This window comes from Crocodylus siamensis, chromosome 1 (assembly GCF_052110815.1).
Source record: "Crocodylus siamensis isolate JL-2025a chromosome 1, ASM5211081v1, whole genome shotgun sequence".
Classification (NCBI taxonomy): domain Eukaryota; kingdom Metazoa; phylum Chordata; order Crocodylia; family Crocodylidae; genus Crocodylus; species Crocodylus siamensis.
The window spans coordinates 31,237,206-31,252,724 of record NC_143395.1 but is presented as its reverse complement, the minus strand read 5'-3'; the positions used below and the strand labels follow the sequence as shown (position 1 = coordinate 31,252,724).

General features: G+C 41.6%; 1 protein-coding gene across 1 annotated transcript in view; it reads left to right on the top strand.

Moving 5' to 3' along the window:
• DCDC2C (doublecortin domain containing 2C) overlaps positions 1-9,962 on the top strand; it is a 110,400-nt gene extending 100,438 nt beyond the window's left edge. Inside the window, exons 7-9 of the mRNA XM_090032575.1 lie at positions 7,524-7,586; positions 8,936-9,015; positions 9,092-9,962. Coding sequence (XP_089888701.1) covers positions 7,524-7,586; positions 8,936-8,998 — 126 coding nt within the window. The 3' untranslated portion in view covers positions 8,999-9,015; positions 9,092-9,962. The remainder of the gene's footprint in view (positions 1-7,523; positions 7,587-8,935; positions 9,016-9,091) is intronic.
• Positions 9,963-15,519: the final 5,557 nt, after the last annotated feature.

Below are 15,519 nucleotides of genomic sequence, written 5' to 3'. Positions count from 1 at the left end.
CTGAAAAAGAAGTTTGGTTTGAATAAAGAGAAAGCAAAATTTGAATTATCTAGCCTTGAAGTGTTTGACTCGCTTTACTGCTTTTTTTATTCCTGGAGCACATTTTCATCTATCAATTCACTTTTTTTTTCTTGAATAACTCTCCAATTTTTCTACCTCTTAATAAATTTTAGAAATATTGCAGTGTATAGGTACACACATGCTTTCCTCTTGTGAAAAGGAGGAAGAACCTGATTTCTGTCATCAGTTTGCTGTCTTAGTCTGTATTTAGATGACTGAGGCTCTGAGTTTTGCCTCTCAGTGTTCAGTTGCTGCAGTTATTTCATCAGCTCTGTTAAATAACTGTTTCTGGAAAGCCATTAGTTTTAAATTTAACTTGGTAGTATGGTTCCATGAATCATCTATATTTTTGTCTTTTCATTTCTTCTTTCTCTTTTAGTTTCTGTTTTTCCTCTGAGCCATACTGCTTGTTTATATTGCATCAGGCTGTATCTGTCTTTCTTTTAGAAGTTCAACTTCAAAAGCAAAATAAAAGTTCCTGCAGATAGAACCAACCCTAGGTAGTTCTGCTCCTCAAAGGTGGAACAGATGTACATGAAGCATTTTTTTCCTGTTGGGAACACGGACAAGCATATAATAGCTATGGAGCTGTGAGCAGATGTCAGTAAACATGCTCTCTTGTACTTCTTTTGAAGCCGTAGGTCAGGGGTGGGCAACCTTTTTAGCAGGGATGCCATATCAAGCTCTGCTGCCTCCCTGAGTGCCCTCTGATTCCCTTCACCTGCCTGACACGCTGCTCTGCACCCTTCCTCCCTGCCGCAATCTGTCACGTGCCATACTTGTGGCACACATTCGACAGGTTGCCCACCCTTGCTATAAGTGGCTGCAGGCTGCAGCCTGCAACATAGTTATATAGTCTGCATCATAGCTATCATGGCTCTAGGGCTAGATGCGCAGTTCAATTAGACAACATATTTAAAATATTCTGTGGCATTTTGAGTAATTTATATGGAAATGGGAAATAAAGCTTGCTATATCTAGTCTGGTAGTATTTGACAAATAGTAGAACAAGTTTTCTGTAGGGAACATCAAGCCTAGGATGCATTTTGTAAATACCTTTCATTTGATGTATTCTGAAGGGATAAGGGAATCAAAACTACAGCCAGACAATTCCTCTGCTGTTCAAATGTATTTTTAGACCTAAGGGTAAGTTATTCAAAAACTGTAGTATATAGCCTCATATGGAATTTGAGATGAATTGAGAGTCTGCCAGAGGTAAGGATATATTTTTCTCACTTCAGTTCAAACACTTACAACATGACGATTTCATGTACACATATATTTTATTGTCTTACATTGATACTCACTTTAGGCAGAGTGTAACTACAGTTCTCTTCCTTTAGCCAACTCTATATAATTAAGTAGCTAGTGGATACAATGCGTGAATGATCTTAGAGGGGAGACTGGAAGTCGCACTTCCTCCAAGATGAGTTCCCCTGCTGTTATACTACTAACATTTTCCTTCAAGCCTTCCTCTCCCTGATCCTCCCACCTAAACAAAGCTGTAGCCTAGTTAGGGCATCCTTGTGGTTTTCACATGCCTTACAGTCAATAATCTGTGCATAATGCCTCAGATCAACTTTATAATTTGTTGCTATATGACTTTTTACAGTAAATAATATTTCACAACTGAAAAAATATGCATAGAGATAAAGAATGTTTTTATTAAGTTATTTTTCCTTCTTCAGAAGCTGCATTTAAACTGCCCAGGAGCTGCATATGGCTTCCAAACCATAGTTTAGCCACCTCTGTTCTGTTATATAAAACAGGTAGCAGTGCAATGAAGAATTCTGAAAAGAAAACAGTGAACCCTGCTAATATGAAGCATTGGTGTAGGCATCTTAACACCAAGACAGGACTGTTGATACAGAGGAGATAGAGCTAATTCCCTGCAGCCCTGAGTCAAGCACCTAAGTTCTGAGATGCATCCTGAGAGAAACATCCCTGTGTTCAGCGTTTTGCTGCTGGCTTTTTGGGGCTTAAAAAGAGGGTGACAATATAGCCGTGTTAATTTTTTCTTAGATGAATGTTAGTCTTATGGCTGAGTCAGGAGATTCGGGTTCAGTTGCTGAATACCAGCACATGTCCTGTGCCCTTGGGCAGGTCAGTCTGGGCTAAATCTTAGTTCACTTTTATGTACATTAGTGGCACTTGTGTAGTTGTGGAACCACTATTTGTGGCACTTGTGGATAGTTTATATTATGTGTTCACCTGTTTCAGAATAAGATCACTCTATATGTACATCTATCAGAAGTAAAACAGAGAAGGAGAGATGGAGCTCCAGCTTTTAGCTCGACATCCTGGTGGCTAGGGCACTTGTGTAGGAAGCAGGAAATAGGTTGTTGGGCTATGAGCCTGCATTATCTACTTCCTAGCAAAGTGCTCTATCCACCAGGCCACAGGGTAAGAATCACCCACTGCATTTTGCAGCCCTCCTCTTGAAGCTCACATTTAATATTCATTGGATAAAATGTATAATGGGTAGTGGGACAATTTGTGCCCCAGTGGGCACAGGAGCAAAGGCCAGACTCCAGGATCATTCCATTCTAGGTGCTGAGTGGCCAGATGCGAAGGTGGCAGCGTGGAGTCACTGCAGCTGCTCCACCCAGCTCCACAGGGCCTCCCAAGGCACGGGGCCCAGAGCGGTTGCCCCGATTCACGCCCCCAGGCACAGCCCTGGCTGCCGGCACTGTAATTAAAGCTGCTCTCAGGAGTTGCTCTAATTAAAGCACCCACCCCCACAGCATGTGCGAAGACGCCCTCTGTGGCTAAAGTTTTGTGGTTTACCCAGTGTTCTGCATGTGCCCAAGCAATGGTATTCCATCCCAGGTGCCTGCCTCCTGAGCATGCTCAGTAGGGAAACAGGATAAACTCCAGCTGTGTGCAATCTAAACTGCTTGTCAATGCGAAAATTGTAGTTACATGGCTATGTAAGTGCCACATAAGTCTGTGAAGGTGAGCTAGGATTTAACCTTTCATCTCCCTTTGATTTCAAATTTTGGCTGTAAAGTAGGATAGTAATTCTTTTATATCTCTGTAGACTGTGAGAGCTTTTGGAAAGGAGAGAATCTCTTAGTATGTAGATATTTGGTACCTAGTATTGTGGTGCATCATCTTGGCTGGGCTTACTTGTGGTACAGTATAAACACCACCAACAACAATAAGTCGTAGTAGTTTACTAACAGGCCTCTGCTATCCTCTGACAGCTTTGAATATAAGCCTCACCCAGTATCCTCAAACTCAGATAATGGCCTTTCCAAATTATTTGTCTAATAAAAAAATGTTTTAAAAAGATTCCTAGGTGGCTTGGATAATTATAAAAGGTACACTTGTGAAAGCTTGTCTGTGTCCCTTCCAGCTAGACAGTTGGTCTAGTAAAAGATATCATCCTTGATTTTTGCATAAACTTTGTGTCAGTTAAGATTTGTGAAACTGGAACTGCTTCTTGTTCCCTGTATCCCCAGTGGATTCAGTGGGAGTTATCTTCTTCATCAAGGACCTGTAGTTCTCATGTGGCCTTTTCATATTCAATATTCTGAACTTCTTTGGCCTGCTTCAGGGCAGGAACCAAGCCATTTCTGTTTGTTGTAAACCTGCCTTTGTGGGATGTTCTTACAGAGGAGTGATCTGGATCATGTTTGCCAGCTTTGGGATTATTTTACAGCTTCTTTCTATTCTTTATTGTATGAGGGGTGATCAAAAAGTTCTAAGACTTAGCCTTTATTTTAAAGAATAGTGTACAAACAACATTTTTATGAGCTGTCCCCTTCAAAGTAATCTGCCCCAGATGATATGCACTTATCCCAACGTCCCTGCCACTTTCAGAAGCAATGTTGGAAGTCTTCAACTGTGAGTTTTTTGAGTTCCGCTTTCACATTCTTATGGATGGTTGGAATGTCATCAAATCTCCTTCCTTTCAGCTTCATTTTGATTTTTGGGAACAGAAAAAAATCACATGGGGCAAGGTCAGGTGAATACAGAGGGTGTGGTATCACAGGAATGTTTTTTTCAGCCAAAAATTCTTGAATGGAGACAGCAGTGTGTGAAGGAGCATTGTCATAGTGCAGAAACCATCGACCATTTTCACACAGCTCGCAGCGGTTTCTCCTAACTTTATCCCTCAATCGACTCAAAATCTCTTTATAAAAGGCCTGATTGATTGTTTGACCACTCGGTACAAATTCCTGATGAATAATACCCCGAACTTCAAGTCTTAGAACTTTTTGATCAAACCTCGTAATTTTCTTCCTAATTATTTTCTGGTTATGGCAACCAGCAGCCTTCAAGCATAGGTATCTATATATTGCATAACTACTTATTTCTAATTAATTTTGGTATGTATGCTTATCTGGTAGGAAGGCACTAAACTGTGCAATTGGACCCAGAGGATATAAAAATACATTGATTTGTGACAAAACGTATATTGTTTCCAAGCAATAAATCCATGAAAAGGGATTGTATATCAGGACTTTTTACCAGGTACAATCTAAGTCTGTTAAATCAAAGAGAAAAGGATTAGAGCAATTTCATCTTTAAAATACCTGGATATTAACAGTTGGATAGCATCCTACCAGACTGATTAAAAACCAGTATATCTGGTTTTAAAATAGCAATGAAAAGAGAAATGTTCACCTGTCAAGATACATGTAATAATTCTGCCTCTCTCTTTTATTATCTTGATCTTTGCTAGATACAAACCATAGTTTTATGTTTGTTTCTTGCAAAAAACAGCTGATTTGAAAGAGACTGGCATCTTTCAGCTACAGGAGGAACTGAGAGAGAGATTTCCTATGGGCAGTGAACTACCACCTCCTCTGAACTTTCTCATTCAGTTCAAACTACTTCTGACAGTAAAATCTTTATTTTTGTATTTTAAAGTGAATTCAGAGCTTGTGAAAGGTGCAAGATTGACAGCACTGGAAAGTGAAGTCATCTATTCATTTATCGCACAGCTACTGCTCAGGAAGTAACAATACCACTTCAGTCTTTACTAGAAAATTCACACAGGCTTTTGATAAACACAGCTAACCCTTAATTAGAGGGATACCAACAACTCAAAAACTCACCCTTCATATTTAAAAATGTGTCCGTTTCTCAGACAAGTACCCCCTATATTTACTGCAAGTCTTGTTCGCTCTAATTTATAATCCTTGAGAAGATAAATTTGCTCTTTTCCATGTGTAAATCTTGCCCCAGTCCATATACTTTATGCAATTGAGAGCCCACTACGTAAGATCAGTTGATGGTATATAATGCCATTTCATTGCGAACTAGCTTGAGCTGTCACTGATCTTTGCTAATGTGACCCTTGTTACAATAATCTATGCCTAAATAACTTTGAAGCTTGACTACAATGTGCTTATATTGTTGGGAAGGCATACACCAGGGAGCGTCGTGGGAGGTATCGGATATAAAGGGGTCAGTAAAGAGGGGTAGTGCAGTACAGCATAGAATGGAAAATGTAGAAATACAAGAATAGCCCCAGAGGAGAGGAAGAAAAAGTAGACAGAATAGCACAATGGAGGAAGGAACAGAAGAAACATATAACATGTGGGTGTGAATGAGAGCAGTAAATATTAGCATATGTTTGATTTTTTCATATTCTAATCAGCCTTATAAAATCTATCAATGAGAGCTGTCCGTCTACTTGTCATACAAGTGTCCTGTCACACAGATAAGAGGGATGATTCCTTTTTGTGTTGGGGTGATAAATGAGGAACAACTCAACAATTTTCTTGTCCTAAAGAGTCAATATTTCTAAGGCAGTGGAGCCAGTTTTTTTAGCTGGTAAGCTCCAGCCTTCCTCAAGTGCCAGTCCAGTCCCCTTTTTCTCCCCAGTCTACGCTTTCTGTTGCCTGCTCTATCTGCTCTGGGCCCTCCCCAGTTTGGCACATGCTACATGCACACAGGCACAGGCTGCCCATTCCACTTGTGGTACGTGTCCTGTGGGCTAGGACTTCTGAGGCCATCTGGTCTGTAACTACTTTCCATTATCTTCACTGTTAATCTCTTCCTTTTTTGACACTTTTTCTTAGAATGTATTAAGTTAGTTAGTCTCCCAAATTTATTTAGATCCATTGAATGATGTTCCTTTAATTTTTGTGGAAGACTGTTTTCTTCTCTAACAAACTCTCATCTAAGCGATTTCTCTCTACACCTAGTCCTTTTCACTTATGGCTCATTAACGTTTACATTTAATCCTGCTTTTATAATTCCAGTGCACGTGCTCAGTTTGTATTTGTAAAGTAACATTTCTCTTTCTTTCTATACAAGATATTATTACAACAGTTGAAATGGAAATAAGGTGTTTTGACAATGGACCAAAGACTGCTGTTCACTTTGCTTGCATAATTAGCCCTCCTGAAGCTGCTGTAACAACTTACGGGATAAATGAATGTCAGTTGTGATAGACCGTTTAATCTACACCTCAGTTGTATAATAGGAAAGGACAGATTACTTAGCTAAAATACTAAATAATTGGAGAAGACCTATATTTTCTGTTTCTTGTTAAAATTGCTGTTTGAAAGGTATATTTTATTTAAATCCAGCCTTGTGTTGATTTAAATTCGGATACATATTACAGTAATAGCAAGATTCCCTAATTAAGACAAACTTCCAGAGAAGGGTTTTCAGTAACTTTCTAATAAGATAATTATTAGCCTTTTTAACATCGGGAATGAGGTTACAATGCTTTTAGCATTGTAAATTTGACATTTTAATTCCCCGTGGTTGTGCTGAATCACTTTCAGACATGGCCATTAATTATGAGCTCACTTAAATTATTTATGAGATCTGAACTTCATTGTTAAAGTGAAATCTGCGTATTGCATGCTTTAAATACTTTGAGCCAAAACCTTCCGGCCTTCCTTAGGCTAAATCCCATTGAAATTTATGCTCAATTTTGAAGTGAAAATTTTTTTGACTTGAGTGAAATCTGGATCAGGTGCTCTTTTTACTACAAGTGTGTTTTTGTATATATTGTAATGGGAGAATTATGAAACCAGTGTAGTAGAACCAAGGTTTTTTATGGGGTTTAGGTTCCTTATCACCCTTGGAGGATGAAGGTTTACAAATTAGCTGGGGTGTATAGAGAACTGGAGCAAACAGTGGTGTGTGGTCACTGATGAACTTCAGCTGATCAGAGAAATGGCAGTTCCAGCAGTTTCCTGCAGCTTTTATATCAAAAGAAAGGGTTTCTCCAAGCATCTGCTTGGACCTATGGTGAGCTGACTGGAGAAGGATTAACCTGTGAAGTAAGAGCTGCAGCAGACAAACAAGTAACTCATTCTTAATTTTGGGGAACCTGCTACAAATTAAGTAAGTTGCAAACCACCTAGATATGAATGACTTGGTTTTACTGTATATCTGCTGTATATCTTGAAACTCAAAGTAGTATAAAAGTAATTGGGACATGAACTCCTACAATACATTGGGAAAAGTTAAATTGATTTTTCTTTACCTAGGTGCCGGCTGAGGTTGTCCAGGAGGAAGAAATTGAAACACCTGTTAATACTTCTGTGGATGAGGTTAGATTTAATTGTTTTCTCACTATGGAAGAGAGTGTAAAAATTACAAATGGGGTGTGGACAGGAACCCCTAAAGTGGAACACTTGAATTTAATGTAAAGCAGTTGTATTTGATTTTGAAAAACAAATCAATTTATGCAGCTTTCAGTTTAGGTTGGGTCTAAAACTGATTTGGGTCTCTCTTTTAGGTATAGTTTCAGTCTCTAATCTTGCATGTCCATGTTATTTCATGAGATGGACGTTATTTAAAGATAATGGAAATATTTTGTTAGATGGACCATTTTGGTTGTCAATTTTACAAAAACAGTTCCTGGCCATTGGACCAGCCTTGAATTGCAGCCTGTATTTAATCTAGGTTCAACAGTCCACTCATTAACCTATCTCAAAATAAATGAAATGTGATACAATCATCCACATGCACTTGGGAGAAAGAGTAAGTGAGAGGAAGCAGGTTGTTCAATTTTTGAAAATCTGGCCATATATATGCCATCACTTTTGAAAATCCTGGCATAGGTATTTACTCCCTCTTTAAAAGAATTATAAGAGAAAGTGATAATCCCATACCTTGTTTAAATGCATGCTCTAGGAAAAATCCTGCAGGAGTTTTGTCATTGACTTTAATAGGGCCAGGATGTCACCCTGTACATAATTTCTCGTTATGGGGAAATATTAACCCAAAAGATTGCTACTTTGGAAAAGCCCTTGCTTATGAGATATATAAAAATACAAAGGTGGAGCAATGAGATCTCATAATTATGATGGAAGATTAGGTGCAAGTAGTCCTACAATCGGTTGCTCACTCTTCCATTAATATGTAATGTGACTGTAGACGAAGTCTCTGTGCCTCAGTTTATGCATATGTAAAATGCATATAATAGTATCCATTTCACAGATGTTTGAGACCTTAGTTAAGCCAAACTCACAACACATCTTGAGAACTTCTGATAATCATCAGATAATTTTCAGCACCTTCAGGCTGAGGCCACAACACAAATGTATTTCTACGTCTTTGGTGCCAGATAAACTCTGGATAGAGACGTGTGCTGGATCTAGCACATACCAACATGTGCAGATGAAAGCCTGGCTTGTTAAAGTTGTGATAATTGCCAGGTTTTAGATGGATAGCTTTTATTATTAATTAGGGCTCAGAACATTTAAAGAAATATGTTCTTTAATATAGGATGTCAGTATGTGATGTTATACAAGAAGCAGTTTTTCAAGTTTAATGAAGTGATAGAAAACAGAAATAAAATGAAGAAAAGTCTTAGCAATCAATACATATTTAGTAAAATGGTTAAAACTTGTTATTAAAATCAAATTTGTTTCTCTTTTAATTTTGATGTTGTAAGGAAGCCACGGACGGCAATGTAGACACTGCGCCCTCTGCAGCGAGCCTTAAATTGGACCATTAATAAGACATAACTAAGTGGTCAGTAAATGTTTTCCTGTACATATTTTAATGAAAGAATTATGAAACAAATGCAGTAAAACCAAATTCTTTGCAGGATTAGAATCATTATCCCTCTGTGAAGATGAAGGCTTGCAAAGTAACCAGGAGTTGCATGGAGAAGCATCTATGTGGGATAACTGATGAGCTCCAGTCGATCAGAGAAACAGCACCCTTTGAAGTAAAAGCTGGAGCAAAGAGCGGAGTGGCTCATTCTTATTTTTTGGGAACCTGCTACAAATTAAGCAAGTTGCTGACAACCTAGATATGAATGACCTGGGTTCTAGTGTATATCTACTATATATATTGAAACTTAAGGTAGTATAATAGTGATTGGGACATGAACCACAGTAAATTGGGAAAGGTTAAATTAATTTTTCTTTACCTTTCTTTGCCAGCTGAGATTGTTCAAGAGAAACAAATTATAGCACGTGCCAGTAGTTCTGAAGATGGAGCTAGATTTGTTTGTTGTCTCATTAGGGAAGAGAGTGTTAAGAATTGCAAATGAGGTATGAGCAGGAACCCTTGTAGTGGAACACTTGTATACTTTAGGGTAACAATGTAAAGCAGTTGTATTTGATTCTGAAAACCAAATTAGTTTATGCAGCTTTCATTTTAGGTTGGATCTAAAACTGGCTTGGGCCTCCTTTTGTTTTGTTTCCAGTCTCTGAAATCTTGGAAGCCCATGTGATTTCATGAGATTGACATTATTTAAAGATAATAAATAACTGGTCAGACAGGAGCTTATTTTAAAGATGTAAAAAACTATTTATTTTTGGCATTAAGTTAGTACTTTCTATCTTCAGAATTCCTATGAAATATCAGTTAATGCTAAAAAGAAACATAATCTTTAATATGTATGGGGGAAATAAAAATGTCAGACAACATTTGTGAAATCACTGAAAACTCAGTGTCTGAACAAGGATTAATTAAATAAATAGAAATAAAATTAATAATACCGTAAGTTCCATGTTTTCTTTCACAAGATTTCTTCCCATGCAGAACGGTGAATGGAGAAGAGCACTGGTGCAATGTAGGGGTTCACCAAGAAAGATTTTCTGATTTTCTGATACCAATACCCAATGGTTAACTAACCATATCAGTCAATACCAGTCTGATAATTGAGATTTAGTAATAGTGCAAGGCATTTTAAATTACTGACATTAAATAAACCTTTTGCATTTATAACACACACACGCATACGCCTCCTGCCTGTTCCAGCTCTCGATGAGGAAGGTGGTGACTGCCTTATTCCCTTGCACTTTGCCCCCTTCCCCACAGTTCCTATCCTCAGCCCTGCTTCCCATGCAGCCCATGCTGACATCTTGGGTGGGTGGGACAGACCCTTACATGGACAGTGGTGCTGGGCACACTTGGAGCACCAGAGCACACCACTGCCTCAGCATTGGTGGGCCCTGTGAAGCCAAGCTCCTGTGGCTGCTGGGGAGAAGCTACTTTTGCAAAGGCGCCTGGTGCCCAGCAGAGTGGAATGTCCCTTTACTGGTGCCTTACCCTGCCCGTGCATAGCCCAAGGTCTCTGTGGCAGTCCCAGTGCTCAGGCCCCTGCTGTGAGCGCAGGATTGCCTTGGCAGCAGCGGGAGCAGATAACAGTCCCTTTGTTGCCATACACAGTGCCCTGTGACCACTCCCTGGTGTCCTTTCCTGCTTCTTGCTGGGACCTGCTGCACCCTTGAGCTGGCAGTGGGGCTAAGGGACTGAACTAGGTTTGCCAAGGTGCTCCAGGCACGTGGCCATAATTATCAGCTACAACAGGGGCAGGAAATTATTTCAGCGGAAGGGCCACTTAATAAGGTTTGGCGAGCTTTCGAGGGGTGCATGGGTAGCCCTGCCCCCAGTTGCCATCTTGGAACCAGAAGTCCTGACCCTAATCCCATGACCTTTGCCATCAGAAGTCCCTCCCCTTGCCCCTGGAGATGCTCCTTTTGGGAGGGGGGTTGCCACCTTAGAACCAGAAAACCCCCAAATCATACACTAAAAGTCAAAGACCTACTATATTTTAATTTTATTACAAAAAATATTTTTGTCATGTTTTGTGCTTGCATACTACATGTATATATTTAGTTATTACGTGATTTGCCTAATAACTGAAAAATAAAGTCTTAGTCTTGTATATTGTGTGGGGGTGTATGTATGTGTGTGTGTATGGTGGAGTGTGGGGGGGCAATAGTGTGTGGGTGTATGGTGAGGGGGTGTGGCTGTGTGTGGGGGGGCAGTAGGTATGTTGTGGGGGTGTATACGTAGGGGTTCCAGGGGCAGGGTTTGGGTGTGTGGTATTTATGAGGTGTGATTGAGGTGGGGCATGGGGACCCCCCCACTCTCCTCCCCACTCTCTCTCCATGGCACGCAGGCAGCAGCAGGCAATGGCACTTTGGGGCACTCGTGCCCAGTGCAGGTGCTGCCACATGGTGGCACGCAGGTTTGTCCAGCGCTGTACATTGCAGTGAGGAGCACAGCCCAACCAGGCCACCTCTATCACCAGGGCTCCCTGGCATGCACGTGCATCTCCTGCACTTGAGCATCGCCAGAAGGAAGCTCTACACGTCGGAGCTGACTGCCTTCACCGCTCCTTGCTATACAGGTCCTGGGACTCCGCAGCGAAGCGGGAGCCAGGGCTCTTTATTTCCTCTCACACTTTGGTGTGGGGCTGTCACTATATGCTGGCTCTGACCTGTCAGAGGAATTTCCCATTTGGAAGGAATCCTTTGCTTTCCACATTTGTCTCAATGAAGCAAGCAGAAAATTCCTATAGTGGTTTTTGTCTGTTTTTGTTTTGTGTTGAAAAAGGTTTAGATGTTGAAAAATTGTGACAACTTTCATGTTAAAGTTACTATCTAATTCAGTATCTGTCATTAGGATAGACTTTTAATTTATCTACAGGTGTATTTTAAATGTATATGATAATGCTTCAGAACTTGTGGTAGAGGTGATAACTTTTACTAGACCAACTTGATTTTTACAAAAAAAAATTTCTTTAATTGCAAGTTTTCAGGCACAAGCACCATTCTTCAGGCAGAGGGGAAAAGATTGTAAAAGTTCTCTTAGGTAGCCTGACCTATGATAATGCTTAGTATTATACAGATCATATCATCTTTGTTTAAGCAGCATTAGCTAATTCAGGTACTAATGCTTTGAATTCATTAACGTGAGTAGACCTCACTTTGCCATTGGTTACTCTGTCACTTCTTTGATGATTCTGGGTAAAAGAGCTTCTATTTAGTATTTGAATAATTGTTAATCCTTGCAGTACATCAACATTTGAAAGCCTTATTGTTCATTGCTGATGATTAGTGCCAAGAACATATTGTAGAACATGAACATGAATCATTGTGATATTTCCAGTAATGTTCTATTAAAGCCTATGCAGTATACTAGGAGACATCATCAGACACATGGTGTATTCCATGTGGAAATTTTGTCATTCATACTTGGCCAACACTTAGCTCAACGCTTTCTTCTCATGGTATTTATCCATTAGGAGAAAAGGATAATTATCCAGTGTTAATTTCTTTATGCAGTATAAAAATGTCTTGTTCGGATGGTATTAAAATGAAAAACTGTCCGGTAAGCAGTATTACACATTAATATAGGTCAGACAGAAAAGCTTCAGTAGCACACAACAGCCAATTTATGGTATTAAGTAGGCCTGTGCAAGCAGGAAAGTGTTAGGTTCGGATTTGGATTCGGCCAATTCATAGGATAGTGATTTGATTTGGATCACTGTCCTGAATTGATTTGGCCAAATCAGCTTCAGAAGATTTGGTGCTGATTTGGTGATTTGGATTGGCCGGGGAGTGGCAGGCACAGCTGGGTGGCTGCAGGTTCTCCCAGTCACCCTCTCCACAGGTGGGGGGAGCCACAGGAGAAGCCCCCTTGGGTCCCCTGTCTGACCGCATCCCCTGCCCAGTGCCAGCATAGTCCCAGCACTTTAAACCCCGCCTCCTTCCCCCCCCCCCAAAAAACCCCCATACTCGCTGGCTGCAGAAGCAGTGATTGGGGCCTCTAGGCACTTGTGGCAGAGTCCCCCTACACAGTGGGGGGCAGTGGGAGATCACCACCCCTGCCTGGCATCCATGCCACAGCTGTCGCATGGTGCAGGTGCGGTGCTGCTTGGCAGGGCACTGTGTGCTGTCTGGGAACTGGGGGCACTGGAGCTGCCCCAGCTCCCAGACAGTGTGTGGTGCCCTGCCGAGCTGCACTGCACCCACACCATGGGGCAGCTGCTATGCAGGTGCCACGTGTGGGGGGTTGATCCCTGGTGCCCCCCACTGCCCCATGCTATGTGGGGGTCTCTGCCATGAGCCCTCAGAGGCTCCAATTGACACTGCTGCAGCTGGTAAGTGCAGAAGGTTTTTTTTTTTTCCTTTTTTATTTTAATTTTTTAAGTCATTATTGTCTCCAAGATGAACATGGGCAGATGATGCGAGGTCACGGTTGGCAGGGCTAACCGGACCTTGTTGAGCATCCACAGGTGCATCTCAAGTAGGGTGAAGGAGGTGATCCTTCCCCTCTATGTGACACTGGTCAGGCCACAGCTGGAGTAGTGTGTCCAGTTCTGTGTGCCGCACTTCAGGAGGGATGTGGACAACATTGAGAAGGTCCAGAGGAGGGCCACCTGCATGATCTGGGGACAACAGGGCAGACCCTACAGTGAGAGACTGCGAGACCTGAACCTGTTCAGCCCTCACAAGAGAAGGGTGAGGGGGACCTGGTGACAGTCTATAAACTCACCAGGGGGGACCAGAAGGGTTTGGGAGAGACCTTGTTTCCCCTAGTGTCCCCTGGCATAGCAAGGAATAATGGCCACAAGTTGTTGGGGAGTAGGTTTAGATTACACATCAATAAGAACTACTTCACAGTTAGGGCGGCTAGGATGTGGAACCAACTTCCAAGGGAAGTGGTGCTGGCTCCTACCCTGGGGGTCTATAAGAGGAGGCTTGATGCCTACCTGGCTGGAGTCATTTGAGCCCAGTTTTTCTCCTGCCCAGACAGGGGCTTGGACTTGAAGATCTACAAGGTCCCTTCCAACCCTACTTCTATGATTCTGTGATTCCAAGATCCTTTTCTGTCTCTGCACTGATGAGAAGGGAGTTCCCCAGCCTGTAGGTAAGCTGCTGGTTCTTCCTCCCCAGGTGCAGCACCTTGCACTTGTCAGTGTTGAAACCCATCCTGTTCTCATCTGCCCACCCCTGTAACCTGTCTAGGTCTGATTGCAGCCTATTCCTCCCTTCTAGTGTGCCCACATCCCCCATCTTAGTGTCATCAGCAGATTTGAACAGGGTGCTATTTACCCCCTCGTCCAAGTCACTGATGAAGATGCTGAACAGTGCAGGTCTGAGGATCGAGCCCTGAGAAACCCCACTGCCCATATCCCTCCAGGTTGAAAATGACCCATCCACCACCACCCTCTGGGTGCAGCCCTCCAGCCAGTTGGCAACCCATTTGACTGTGTAGATGTTGACACCACAGTCCCCCAGTTTTTTAATGAGAACAGGGTAAGAGACAGTGTCGAAGGCCTTCTGAAAGTCCAGAAAGACTACGTCCACTGCTACCCCTGCATCTAAGGATTTGGTGACCTGGTCATAGAAGGCCACCAGGTTGGTCTGACAGGACCTGCCACTGATGAATCCATGTTGGTTGCCCCTAAGCATAACCTCCTCTGCTGACCCCTCATGGACATGTGCCAGAATAATCCTCTCAAAAAGCTTACCCAGGATCGAGGTAAGACTAACTGGCCTATAGTTTCCCGGGTCCTCCTTCCTCCCTTTTTTGAAGATGGGAAACATGTTGGCCCTCTTCCAGTCCTTCCAGTTATCTTTGACGTTCTTGCTCTGTACGTGGTGTGATGTCATTCCTTATATTTTGTGAACTCTCATGTTTGTAAAGTAGTAGATGAGCAAAGTCTTAAATTTATACGTTTGACTAGGTCTTTGCTGGGTTTTTGACCCCTTTTGCTATTATTCATCTGTTGTTTATTTGTATTTATTTGTGGCTGATTTCTTGTTCACCTATACTTACCTATAGTTTATCTGTTGGTTATCTCTGTTTATTTGGGGTTTACCTGTTTCAGATAAGAGCCCTACCTGTGACTTACCTATATCAGGAGCACTGCTTTATTACATTTACCCAGAGGGTATTGTTTATGTTGTTCACTTGGATATCAGAGAGAGAGAAAGAACATATGTTTATATCCATGTTTGTTTTCCTTGTGATAAGTTAATGTAAAAAAAATTGTATATAGTTAGGTCCCCTGACTGTCCTGGCCTTGTTCTATAGGGACGGAGGAAAACTGAGCAGTCTGCAGTTCCCCCACAGCACACCTGCCAGCTAACAATTCTTTTTAGCTAGAGAAGGGGAGTATATACCCAAGTACACCTAAGCTACACATATTTGCACTGGCAGTACTTCCAGTGTACATAGCTACTCACATAGCCTTAAAACAGTTATGGGACTTTGCTCTCTGCAGAA